The sequence below is a fragment of the Colius striatus genome, chromosome 4 (assembly GCF_028858725.1).
Source record: "Colius striatus isolate bColStr4 chromosome 4, bColStr4.1.hap1, whole genome shotgun sequence".
In the NCBI taxonomy this organism is placed as follows: domain Eukaryota; kingdom Metazoa; phylum Chordata; class Aves; order Coliiformes; family Coliidae; genus Colius; species Colius striatus.
This window is the reverse complement of record NC_084762.1, coordinates 59499057-59513275: the sequence shown is the minus strand read 5'-3', so window position 1 is coordinate 59513275 and position 14219 is coordinate 59499057. Positions and strand designations below refer to the sequence as shown.

The following is a 14219-nucleotide window of genomic DNA, read 5'->3' as shown; positions in this document are numbered from 1 at the left end:
ATTTTTGGCACTGAGGAATGATTTATCCAGCAGTCTTAGAGTAAACAAAGTTACAAACTTCTCTGCAGAGATATTTCAGTATTGAATTTATACTTGCTTTCAGGTTTATATGGGAAAGGAATATATTTTACTTATTAGTAAAATTATCAGTAGAGAAATAATATTACTTATATTGAAATGTGTAATTTTATTGTAAAATTAATAAGATTCAGAACAAAATTTTATAATGCAGTACTATTTTAAAACAAAACTAAGGAGCTGAATTGAACATGCATGTGAGTGATGCTTTAAGTCCTGAAAGTTGATTCGGTTCATGATTTTGCTTAAATTTTTTGTGTAACAGTACACTTATCTCAGACTTCTGATACAGCACAAATGTGACTGTGAAAGTAATGCTTTAAGTAATGCTTTGATCACTAAAGGTCTAGGATCTGTTAGGGTAAGATAAAATTTGATTTCTTTTTAGAGGTAAATTATGAAAAATATTTCAAATAAAAGCTGTAGAAAATAGTACAGTAGTTTAAGATTCTATATTTGGTAATTGAGAGACAATATACTGAGCTATTTTCTAAATATATATTTGTGAATAGAGAGGGAAGAGATGCGTTTGTTATGAACATTATAGTGCTTAGCTAAAAGCTTGACAGAATGAAGGTCTAATTAATGCACTTGCATAATGAGCATTCCTTTAGGTTTCAGTGATGATCGATGTATTTATTCATCTTTGCTTTGATAAGTGTTGAGATCCATATTTGATAGAGGAGCACTGAAATCATACTTCTCAAGTTGTGGCACAGTAGTCTAGTACACATCACTTTATTTTCACCTCTAATGTCACAGAAATTTTAACAGTCTGGGAGGGAAATTTGGAATGAGTTACCTTTCTGATTAATATGTTATTGTATCTCTGACCCAAAGTTGTATCTGGTTCTTAAAAAGTTGGGTTTTTTTCAGAAATGAATGTTTTATTTGAGCAGCACTTCAGGCTGTACAGATAGCCACACAATAAAATGAGATTTTTGCCTCAGAGATCTCTTGTGCTGTTGTGTATCTCTATGAAATAAAAATGTTATTCAACTTAGCAAGTTACCACATGGGCTCAAAAAATGCACAACAAGTAAAAACTGAGTGCAACTTTATTTTAGTAAAAAGGTGAGAGAAAATTGTATCTTGGGAAAATGAACTGACTAAATATATTACCTACTCAAGAGGATTGAATAGAAATCTACATATGATAGATGTATATAGAAAGCTTGAAAGCAAAGTTGAGAAATGTGCAACCAAAACAAAGAAATACTCTTTCTAGTCCCTTCGTTCCTTTTACACACTCTTAAGTGCTTGTTAGTAGTGAAATAATATTTTTTTAAATACTTTGAATCCCTTTGTTTTTCATGTCTGGAATTGGAAGATGTGAGAACTGAATGAAAGAAGTACATGTATAAGGGAAGGGAACTGTATTTATGAAAGCGGAGTAACTGTTCCTATACTTCTAGATTCTGAAACGTGTGGCATTAACTAATAGAAGTAACTGGTTTTATCTCCACATGTAATTAAAGATTATTGTAGAAGGAAGTAGCTTGTTACTCTTGTAGCCATTAATATTACTACAACAAAAGATGAATATATGTCTTGATAATAATTTTAAATATTTCGGGGTTTTTAAAATGTCATGAAAGAAAACTGGCAAAAAATGAAGTGTAAATTTGCTTTTTTTTCTTCTACCTTCTGATCTTGACTCCACAGTAATGGACTCATAGTTACAGTATTTTTAGATACAGACTAACTACTTATTTTTGTGTAATTTAAATAATATAAAAGATATAATTATAATTAATTATCTTATTCCTGTTCCCATTACTTAAGGTAATAGATTAAATTATGTTTTTCTCACAATAGATAATATAATGTCTAGTTTATAAAATTATTTTGAGGCATGTACTAGTCCTGTTTGTATTGACTGCATTAGAAACCCGGTAATTATTTTTTAAAAACTTTACTGAATTGAAATATACTTATATTGTTCCACTTACAACCTTGTAAAAGTAACTTAGCAGTACTCAAGTGTTCATGATAGTGTAGCCTCCGCTTTCTTAAATACTGTTATTCTGTTTATTTGTGTTCATACAGCTCTTGAGAAACTAGTTTATTTTGGGCAGTGTCTGTGTATTTATTTAGGATAACAATCTATCTTAACCTTGGAACTCAAGTAGGAACCTAGGGAAAATGATGTAGGATTATAAGATAATTCCATTTGTCACCTCAGATGTGTGACAAGCTCTTAGTGGCAGTTATCCAGTGTAGTCTTTAAAACCTCCAAGGACAGGAATGCACATCTTTCTGTACAGCCTTTTGCACTGATTTGACTGTCCTCATGGTGGAGGATGTCAGTGGATGCACATGAGTGTGTTAATTTTTTCTTACACTCAGTCTGAAACTCTCTTGTTTAAGTCTTGCTTAAATCCTTCCTAAAGGATAGTTGAGAGGAGGATTACGCTAATACCAATATGTTCTTCAGGATGTGGTATCTAAAGGTGTGGCAATCTCTTTCAAGGCTATGAATTATCTTTATCTCTTATAATGATGTTGATCATTGCTGTTATTGATTGCTTTCTTTTCATTGTTTTTTGATCTAGAAGGACACTGTGGTATATAGATAGTAAGCATCTTAGTGATGAAATTCCATCAGTGATACATTTTCAGTAGTAATTTAGTTGTCAAATGAAACTTGAAAGTTGCAAAAGAGAGAGAGATTACCTTAATTTGAAGAAACTGTAATTCTCTTCATCTGATCTTCTGAGATTTATTTCTCATTATGTGCAACGTTGTATAAAGTTCAAACTAGTTCTTTATAAAACCTATACAATTGATCATACGAAGCACTTTCTACAGGAAAAACCTACTGCCTGTGTTTCTTATGGATGCTGAATAGATTTTGAGAATAGTATAATCATTTGTTCATTTACTTTGAAATAAAGGCACATACTTAAATTTCTGTTACTTTTTTCGCCTTAATGTATGTTTGTGTTCAAAACATGTTAGTTTACTATCTGAATGCACTTTTGTCTTTGTGTTATAGTATTGTGTATTGTGAGAGCCCTGTAATTGTGATTGTCTGAATACATTTTGGAGAGTTTAACATCAGTTAACTTAATTGAAACAACTTTCTTAGTTTATAATTGAATCAGATAAAAAAAGACAATAAAGTTAACTTTATAACTGAAAAATGCAGGCCTTAAAGAAAGATCTGTCCCAGCACAGCCAACATCATCAGAATCTGTGGACACCATCCAGCCTGATGAGAAGTCATATGTTGAATCAGGTAAGGTCTTTTGTCAACCATAGGTGAGACAAAAGACAAGATGCTTCATTATTATAATTCTGTTTCCTTAACATGAAAACTCACTGTGTTATTTCTTCGGGTAGGAAAAATAATTTTTTGTGGGTTTTATGTATTTCCTGTTCACTATAGTTTGTTGAATGGGAACCGCTGGTGATAACTTCATGTAAATCCTTGACTCTGAAAAGTTTATAATTTAAATGCATAGAGGGCACTTTTATCAGCTCTCATGGTTACCTTTGAAACCATACCACATCAGAATAACTCTGCTTACATACAGTTGTAGTTTTGATACATATGCAACAGTATAGTCAGAATAACAACAGATTCTCCACCTTAGAAAAACCAAACAAGCAAACAACAAACCCCCAACAAAACCCACAACAACCAGCTTTGTAAGATTAATCAAGTATTCACGTTTCCATTGAAACCGATAGTATATCATAAATATAAGAAATAGCTTCTAATATTGAAAAAAATAATTCAAACCTTTTTAAAGCCTCATAGTATTAGTAAAATTTGTAGATTTAAGAAAAATTGAAGAAAAAAAATTTTTTTATGTGTCAGATTTCAGATAGGTGATTTTCATCTTAGTGTTATTCAGAGAGTACATATTTTTTCCTGTTCCTTGAAGAAGCTTATCCTACTTGAAGTTTATATTAACACAATAGTCCACAAATCTGAGGCATATAGTAAATAGAAAGGAATATAGATTTTATATTAAAACATTACATGAAAACCATTACTTTTTGTAAGTTACCATTTATAAAATATTAAACTCTATCAAGTTAAGTTGTAATTTTCCTATTTTTTGTTAGTTTATAATTGGTGCCATTTGGGATTTTTATTTGAAAAGTGCAGCTGTGGTTTCCTTTTTTGCTGTTGAGTTTCACAATGTTTTAATAGCAGGGCATTCACATGAAGGCAATACTTAATACAAATTCCTGTTATGTCTTGGACTGATGTCTTAAGTGACAATCACGTGTCCTTGCAATCACTTTGTGATTTGTTGTACTGTGAATTGCCAGGAGAAGACTTTGATTTTTTTATAATGCTAGTATCTATTTTCCCTATTGATGAAGCCAACAAAGCCATACTTTAAGTGACATTTTGTTTTCAAATATGACATGCTAATGTTGCTGTCTAAATTGCAGGAAAGTAATAGGTGAAAGTGTTCATGAAATAATTACTTGGGAGGGAATCATTGATTTGAGAAGTTATTTGAAGCTATTTATGTTGCTAACACCAAGAAAAATATGTAATGGAAATGCAGTATAGATAATTTTTTTCTAATTCATCTTCAGAATTAATCTGATCGATGTAATTCTTTGCATATTGGAGAGTAAGAAAAACAAGATTGTGTTTATAATTGAGTGAGTTACAGAGATTCAGCAAGTCCATCTCTATAGAAATTTATGGAATACAATGAAGGCTACTAAAAGCCGCAAGCCTTGAGCTAGTGTTTAGACTTTGCCTTTTGCACTTACCTTCACTGCAACTTATAATCCTTTTAGAGCACAAGAATGCTGACATAGAATTGGAAGACGAAATTCAGTCTGTTTTTCATGAAGATCTCCATTCCCAGCCTGGTAATGTATTTACTCTTACAATTCATTGAAGAACTTATAAATGCTACCATAGGCTAGATCAATCTCAGGATCTTGTTTTGGTATGCACTTTTAAAGAACTTTTACCTGCATAAAACATTCTAATTGACTAATTTGTCATTTTTGAGAAAATTCAGTTACCAAAACTTAAAACTATGGTATCTTACCCAGAGATATTTTACAGCAGTAACTCAAATCAATCAATTGACAAAAACTGAGAATATTGCATAGAGTGGGTAAACGGGTAGCTTTCCCTGTGGGCGAAGAAAGCATATCAAGTCAGTGCAGATACTTTGGGTTTATATTGCTGAAGGTACAGACAAGTAAGTCATCTATCTCCCTCCCCCATCCCCTTTGAGGACTGGTTGAAAAACTTGAAGGATATGCTGAAGACTGAATATTTACTGATAATAGAGTTTGCCAAAGATTATCTATTCTCTAATGATCTGTATTATTGATTAGGAGAGAAACATGAAGATGTAGATGAAAGTATAAATGACCAGTGGCAAATGAAGGAAGAAGTAGAGGGAGAAACTTTTGAAGCTCCTACAACAGAGGACTTGCTTAGAGAATTTGAGAATGAGCTACCAGAAGCATATGAGACATCAGATGCAGTTCAGACAGGTATCTCAATGACTAGATGTATTTTAAAAGAGAATATGTTCTACTTTCTTTACATTTACACTGAAATTTCTCTGGAGAGTCATCTTTTTCTGAGCAAGTGTGTATAGAGCTTATGTATGTACACACAGTGTTTATTCATATAAGTGTCTTGCTGACTTTGAAATAAATTGGTCAGAATTTCTGCATAGAAATTTAACTTTATTCTTACATAATACTCTGTTATAGGGTTTGCAGTATCATATGTTAATTTTGAAAGTCTAAAATTTGTAAATACATGTTTATTTCTCAGATGCTGATCTTTTGGCAGATGATCTTGGAGCAATGGAGCCTGAACCATACGAACCTGCAGGTATAATTTTGTTTTTCCAAACTCAGTAATAATGGATTTCTGCCTAAGTTACATGAAAAAAACAATATAAAAAAAGATTACACTAGTTTAGGAATATATGCTTTTAAAAAGTGTATTTTCTCCAAACAACTCTTGATTGTCTTGAATATTTTTGCTTTGACTGAAATGACTGTATCATATTTGCTATAGCAAATGGTTCCTGAAAAGAAAGGATGATAGGTATGGAAACTGCTTTCATTGGTGCAAAACCTTAATTTTTATTTTTAAATGTGTTTTTGTCTGTTCTGTATGATTGGAATCTGTTTAGGCAAGAGATCTGTGGTTGCACAGTGAGACAGTGAGAATGAGAGGGCTTAAATTATTGTTTTCTTTCAGTCTACAATGCTAAAATTCTTCTTGTCATTAGTCAGAAACTTGTGTTCCCACATGGAATCTGTCATCTTTCAGAAGCAACCACTTTATAACCTTTTTCTTTAGGACTGTTTGTTTCTTTATGGCTGATTATACCATCAGACAGTGGGTCAGCACCAATGACTTAATTCTGAATTGTCCTCCCACTGTCTTTCACTCTAATTGATCTTTAAAGCCTTTTGAAATTTTGTCTGGACTAATCCAATTAGTTTATAGTTATTTTCATATTGTGATTGATATCCTAAAATGGCATTAGCTCATCTTTTCCATTATGAAGAAACATTAGATGGATAGACCAGTTTTCATGCTATCTGCTGAGTAGTTTCTCATGGGTGCTAATAGTGTTTGTTTATAGTATGAGCAACCTCCTCCATTTACATTAGACATCAATTTCTATTTGGACTAAGCGTCTTAACTTTGGCTCAATGTTAGTTCAGGACTTACAATCCTCTTTGTTAAATACGACAGAAGAATAATTTTGTTTGTTTGATGAAGCTAAAACTGCTTTTTCCTCTCTTTCTGGGAGATTTCTGCTTTCTAGTTACTGATTTAGAATCCAAACTGTGATGATTCCAAAGACAAAGGATAATTACTTTTACCTTCAGTACCATGTTTTGTCAGATGTATCATACAAAGTATATTAATAACATTGCAAAGAATTGTAGTCAGAGGAAAATAAGACACATTTATCTAGGCAATGAAAAAAAGTAAATTGTTCTAAATCTGTGATGCCAGAAGAGAATGTACATATTACTCAAGGTCTAATTTCTGGTTCTTCACTTACCTTCTCTAGATCATCACCAATGGTCCTCCATCACGTTAGTAAAGAAGCTAGGTTAGAACTCTGAGGATAGCGAATTACATTTTTTATTCATATTAAAAGAACTATTAAAAAATAGTGATGGAGCCTAGTGACTCTTGTGGATCTGGTTTTCGTCTAAAAGAGGATAACAGAGAAGTGTGTCATGCTACAAATGTCTGTTCATAAGGTTTAATTTGTCAATTTTAAACTAAGGAGATTCATTTAGCTATTCACACATTATGGATGCAAGTTGAAATAACTGAGTATTTTTTAAAGTTAATATTCTTAATTTCAAAAATATTTATATTTTTATATTTAATTTACAGTTTCATACGAATATGATATGGATGTGGAAAAGACAGTAAGTGATCAAGAAGATCCAGGTTTGTGAATTTTCCTGACTTCAGATTATAATACAGACACTTATGCTTTCTTAAACATCTTTTGAATTAATATGTGACATTGACTATTTAATCAGTTTTATTTTCAAACAGTTTTTGAGTAGTTTCAAATAAGCCTTATTTTTGCAGTTGTGTTGCTGTTACATTTGTGAACACAACACAACATGAATGCAATCTGCAGACAGTTACATAAATACTTTGTTCTGTTAGGAGTCTCTCAGTCTAATCAATGGATTGTCGAAGACGTACTTTTATGCCTGATTTTAAGCATAAATACAAATATGCATGAACTTAATATATTGCGTGACTTGGCTTTTGGATGTATTTTACAATCCATCTGTCACTTTCAAATAAAACACTATAGTATTAATGTGATAAGTTTATTTCTGTTATTCTTGTGCTAAATATGTAACCTTTGTAACTTTCTGTGCTATTCAGCTGTTGCATGAAAATTTGATCAGAATAAAAAATATTAATTATTTTTATTTAAGGTGACTCTGAGCTAACGCTAGAAGATGCTGTGGAACATTACACCGGTACAGTACAAAATCTTACATCTTTTTATTGAAGTTTCATTGACTTTTGGCCCCCAAAAAAGACAAAAAAAAAACCCAGAAACATTAGTGCTCATAGATAGTATCAGTTCCTTAGTAACTTATTAGATTTATATTTTTATTTATGTTCTGAAAAAATACAAAGACATACATTAATACTACTTTACTGTAATGTCGGCCAAATGGACGGAATAATATTTTGAGGGTTAAATTTCCAGGAGAATGAATATATTTTAAATTATATAGAAGTGATTATGTGGATAAAAAATAATTTGAATTTGACAAAAACATTGAAGTTAGTGTGATGTCAGGAAAATAAAGCGGTGTCTTTTTTTTTTTTTAAATGAACAAGCTATAACAAGCAGATCGCAATATTCCACTGTGGAAATTTGCTACATTATTTATGAGTATTCAAATCCTGAATTGTTAGTCATTTATAGATAGGCTCAAGAACTGTATAAGAAAAGCCTACTTGATAGTGCTTTAAGTCTGTCTTATGATGCCAGAAAATGATTCAGTTCTTCCCACAGGATCTTTTAGAAAACTGCATCTTTGTTGAACTCTTACTGACTTTTAATATGTGTAAAACACCAGAGTTTTGAATATCTTTTTTTTTCTGAATAAAATTGCCACTGTATTATTTGTGTGTATTTTTTTTGTCTTAAAATTCCATTAATTTTCTTATTGATTTTTTTTTTTTCTTTGAACAGAAGACAGAATTCATGATGTCTATAATGAAGACTATGGTATGACAGCTGCTATGTTTAGTGAAATGACAGTGTCAAAGTCTTTAATTTGTAGCAGTGAAACTAGGACAAGAAGGCAAAGTGGAAATTGTCATTAGAAATTAAGAGTTCTAGATATTTTTTAAGAATAAGGTCTAAGAACTTTTTTTTTAAGGGATGAATGGGAAACCAAGTGACTATTAGTGCCTTTTCGGATAAAGCAATAATACAAATATTTTATTTTTCTTTAAATCTTATCAAAGTAACTTTTTTCTGATGAGAGATAATACTTGTGAAGGTAATAAAATTAATCAAAACTCTGGGTGAGCATAAACCATTAGTTCTGAAATTCATAATAAATGTGTATCAAAGGTTTAAACAATTAATGGATAGCACTTTTTTTATTGTCAGACATTAAAGTAAAATAATTAATATTCCTAACCTGTGTCTTCTCCTGAGTTACAAAAATTAGTCTGTCTCTTTACTCAAAGATTAGTAGTGTAGAGGAATTGTAACAATTGTACAAAATAGTAGCTTTATTGTTGTCATTGTTTTCAATATTACATCTGTGTAGATAGAAATGCTTGAAATTTCAATGTTATATTAGCATTTGGTATTTGTTTTTTTGTGTGGAATTTCTTTTATAAACTCCAGTAGGTGTTCATATGCCTCTTCAGGCCCCAAAACTAGGTAAAGTCTTTGAGAGCTTTGCATTTATCAGTAAAGAAATTAACTGGATGTTTAACAACCAAATTCTTAGGATACTTTATGGATATCAACCACTTAGAAGTTTTACTCTTTTTTTCTTTTCAGAACTAAAACATGAAAAACAGACTGAACCTCAGGATACAGGTGTGTATATATGTGTGTGTATAAAAATAAAAGTATATATGTGGGGGGCTGTGTGCACTCTTATTCCACCATGTATATACATTTTTATATATGGAACATATTAGAAAATCTTTTCTTCAAATGTTACTAAAGTAGAAATACCTCTAAAATAAGTATTACACAAATAATTTTTAGGATCAGAGAAATATTTTTGTTATTAGCATAAAAATCATTAACTTAATCAGACTATTTATATATATTGAAATATATAACACTTTGTGTGATCTTCAGTCATGTACATTTCCAGTTCTATCAAAGGTGCATTACAGACTCTGTAGTTATAAAGTTAGGTTTTGACTATGAGCCCAGACACATTCCTGTAATATATCATCCTTGAGGATTAACCTTTAAACTGTCAAGTGACACAAAGTGGGGTATGTGAGGCTTTTTATGGACATTTGGAACACAGTAGTTGAGCACAGATAACCCACTGCCTGCTATGAGCATTGCTGATAAACTTGTAACCAGTGGTTAAGGAAACTCGAAGTTTACAGGCTGTCAATACTAGCTCAGCTTTGGCAAAAGACTTTTTGCTAGTGCCTTTGTTGAGTTAGCAGAAGCAATTAAAAATTACTTATCTGCCATGCTCGCTCTGGGTCGTGTATACTTGGTTGTCTTGAAATACCCATTCTTTTGAGAGTCATCTCAGAAAGCTGCTTGAAAAGGACACAATTGTTTGGTTTAGAATGAAATCAAGAAATTCTCTAGTCTAAATAGATTATATGTATTTGTTTTGTCACATTTGTAATCATAAACTTAAGATGACAGTCAAGTTAAAAGGTGCCATAGTCAAAGAAAATAATAATTTGAGATTTGAAAGTGGAATACTGATTATGCTTTTAGAAAGAACTATTTATAGAAGAACTATTTATACAATTTCAGTTTTTGCAATTACTGTTCAGAAGTATGTTCAGAAGACACAATTTTGAGATATTGGCCCATTTAATGCAACAATTATTTAGTGAAAGAGAAGAAAATTTGACATGTAACTTAATTTTTCCACCTGTTAACATTTAAACATGCCTGTATGCTAGCTCTTTTATTTTGTGTTGTGTGTAAGTTTCATCAGTTGAGGTCTTGACTTCATTATTGCTCTGAATTTAATGTTTTCTTAGCTCCTGAGGATCTTCCAGAGGAGTTAAATGAAGTCACTCAGCCAGGTATACATTTTGAAATTTTGTTCTTTCAGTGTTTTGATGAAATATATGCAGTTTGAAATCTGATGTTAGAAAAGATCACTATATACTTAATTTATTTTTGTTCTTTCTCTTACAGATGAAATTGTTGAAGATTTTGATATTGATAAAGAACTGTCAAGTATGAGGGGTTTTGTAATTTTATGAAAGAAAACATTTTTTTCTTGCATTTCTATCTTTTACTATAATTAAAAATAAGGGCAAAGCAAAGCAGAGACAGCCAATATGGAGAACGACAGCACAGTTTAGGTTGGAAGAGACAGTTAAAGATCATTTTGCCATGGACCGGAACATTTATCTCTAAATCAGGTTGCTCGTAGCCCCATACAACTTGACTCAAATCCACTACTGCTCTGGGCAATCTGTTCCAATGTATCATTACGCTCATCATTTCTTTCATATGTCCAATCTAGTATATCCTTTTTCACTTGAAAATGATTGCCCCTTGACCTGTTGCCACAGGCCTTGGTAAAAAGTCTCTCCATCTTTTTTATAAGGCCTCTTTATATACTGAAAGGCTCCATGGAGCCTTTTCTTCTTAAGACTTAACAATCCTAAGATCCCCAAGTCTTTCTCTGCAGGGCTCCACTTGATGCCTTCATCCTGCAGGACCTTGCACTTAGCCTTGTTGAACTTCGTTCTTATGAAGCTTAAAGCTTCAATTTGCAGAATGTAGTATGTTAATTTCCCACATTACTGCTCAAAAAGATTAAGTGGGAAGGTTTTTTTGTACTGGTGTCAAGGTTTTTTAAATGAGTGTTAGGTCAAATGTAGTTTGAAGATTTACTCTAAGAAGTTAATATCATTAAGCAAGATTTTTTTATAAACAAGACATTAATTCATTCAGAGAGAGTAAAGTGTTCTAAGCACTTTCGTCTGAGCACAGAATTCAGGATTTCATGCTGTATTTACTTAGGTTTTCCATTTGAAAAATATGTTGGGATATAATTAAATGAGGAACCAAATATTGTTTAACACAAACAATAGTTGTAACCAAAATCACTTTTGGTGGGTATAGTAGGAATGGAAATCAGTAACAGAGAGGAGCTAAACTTTCAGCCTTGAAATGCATTTAGTATCTTTTTTCTACTATCAAGGTAACCTAGTTGGTGATTCTGCAGTTTAAATCTTTCTTTTTGTTTGATACTGATTTGATTGGGTGGCTGGGAACATAGTATGTGGAACGCTTTTCTTTTTCTTTTTTTTGTAACAGTAGAAAGTAAACATAGAGATGATGTTGTGGCCACTGAACCAGAGGAATCAGGTTTGTATATTATCTTTTGCATAAGTTGTCTACTTAAAAAAGAGAATTCTAAATATGATAGAATAGAATTCTGTGCTGCAATAAAAATACCTCAATAACTTTTTCTGCAGCTTTTTTCTTCTAAGGACAAACATAATTGTGTTTTTGGAATCTTACAGCTTGGGGTTTTCAATGACAATATTTTGATGGCTTACAAAGGACTCTTCGGTTTTAGAAGTTGAGAATATTGGCAGTTTGGAAAAACTTATATCCATAAAAATGACCAGATTAGGTCATATGAAACTGAAGATTTCTTTGCTATGCTGTTTCCCACCAGCCAGGCAGTAGCACCTACTCAGGAAAGAAAGTATATGCAAGAAACGAAGTGGAATGTCTCCCCAGCTTTGAACACTTTTCATGAGCTTTCTGAGTCAGAGAATATATTTCTCTCTCTTCAATTCTTCTTGTCTGCAGCCAGCATCCTGGCTATCATAAATTCTTTTCTGGTGAGCCTGACTTCCCTCCATGCGTGAATAGGGAGCTCTGTGCAATCTTTAGTCTGTTAGCAGTAATAGCACCCAGTGACATGTGATATTGTCCAATTTAAAAATACACGTGGAACTAAAAAGAACTGTAATTTAAAGACAAATATTTCACACTTACAGCTGGTAGCATTGTAAGAACATGAATGCTTTCTAAGCCCATGCTCTAGCAGCCTATGAAACCGTGGGGGATGTGTGCTTTGGATACTGTAGTTTCAGGATTTTTAAATATGGGTTTTGAAACTAAAATTTTCCCTGAAATTTACTCATTGGCCTACTTAAGTATTAATCTTTCAACTGAGGAAAATTTGCATCCCATTTATGCAAAAGTAGTATTGCAGAGTAGTCTTAATAGGTCACTGTTTTGAATGTAAGGGGAAAAAATGCAGTTTTTTGTCATTAGTTAGAGAACAGTCCAGTTTGAATGTTTGCACACTTTTGATTTACAGAAATGCCGGTTCAAGCTGAGGATTTTTCAAATGATGATCTAGTGGGTAAGTTGATCTTAAGTACTTGTTTTTTGTTTTGGTTTTGTTTTTTAAAAAAGTGAGATAAAGCTACACAGAAAGTTTATAAACAAATTACTTTGTGGAAAGGAGTGAAGGGATATGGTTGTCATCTAAAGATGCTTCTTGTTTTGAAGCAATAATTTTTATCTTGTAGTGAGTAAATGTTAGTAATAGTTACTGGATTATATGGAAGTATTCCAAAGAATCATTAATTTTTAATGATATCAGACATAGCTGGATCATTTTGCTGTAAAGGGAAATAAAAAAAAATCAGGTCTCCTGTATGTGCATGCTTCCATTCCAGAGTAACTAGTCATGAGTGGTGATACTGTCATTTTTCTGTGTATCAGTCAAATCTATTGGAATACAACTGCAGCATGTTCTTTGGGCACTGGTCTGGAAACAGGAATGTTTTGTCATGCCTTTACGTTTCTCTTGACAAACTGATTTTTAACAACAAGAACGTTTACAGCTCTGCCATCTGTTGTCTGACAGTAGTAAACATAAAGTTTACCAAAACCACTTTTAGAAGAGCTAAATGGCTTCTAAATTTGCAGACTGTGTATTACCTGTTACATTCAGTCTGCTTTTGGAGTTAATTATTAGAAGTTGCTAGTTTATTCTTTGTAATGAAGTAGTTGCATTGAGTGAAACATTAGAATTGTGTCTCCGGGCAGAAGCTGCGATCCAAGCACCCTGACAGCTGTATTTCTGTTTTGTTCTGATTAGCCTGAGCACCAGTTAGTCTTTACAACACACAGAAGTTCTTATGTGGTGTGGTGCCCAGGTAGTTCAGTGGGGATTTGGTTTTACTTGTGGGAAAGGAAACTTGTTTTTGATTCTTGGGCATGCCAAAAGTAGGGAAGTGAAAAAACATGAGGCCTTTGTGGTTAACCAGTACAGACTGGAAGCAGGGTTTAGTTTGTGTTTTGATTTACATGCTGATCCTTAACTGAGGCAATGTGATATGCTCATATCATACATAATTGTCTTGTGTATGAGATTTTTCTAACCTCTTTACTATAACA

At 32.3% G+C, this 14219-nt stretch overlaps 1 protein-coding gene across 3 annotated transcripts in view; it reads left to right on the top strand.

Annotated features, from left to right (window-relative positions):
• Positions 1-14219, top strand: part of ASPH (aspartate beta-hydroxylase) — a 119034-nt gene that overhangs the window by 36393 nt on the left and 68422 nt on the right. For 2 of the 3 annotated variants that reach the window (XM_061994414.1, XM_061994416.1), the window contains exons 4-15: positions 3230-3319; positions 4852-4926; positions 5407-5568; positions 5858-5917; positions 7457-7513; positions 8023-8067; positions 8796-8831; positions 9624-9662; positions 10817-10861; positions 10977-11018; positions 12111-12161; positions 13132-13176. In XM_061994414.1, coding sequence (XP_061850398.1) covers positions 3230-3319; positions 4852-4926; positions 5407-5568; positions 5858-5917; positions 7457-7513; positions 8023-8067; positions 8796-8831; positions 9624-9662; positions 10817-10861; positions 10977-11018; positions 12111-12161; positions 13132-13176 — 747 coding nt within the window. The remainder of the gene's footprint in view (positions 1-3229; positions 3320-4851; positions 4927-5406; positions 5569-5857; positions 5918-7456; positions 7514-8022; positions 8068-8795; positions 8832-9623; positions 9663-10816; positions 10862-10976; positions 11019-12110; positions 12162-13131; positions 13177-14219) is intronic. The other variant, XM_061994415.1, reaches the window with a different exon arrangement.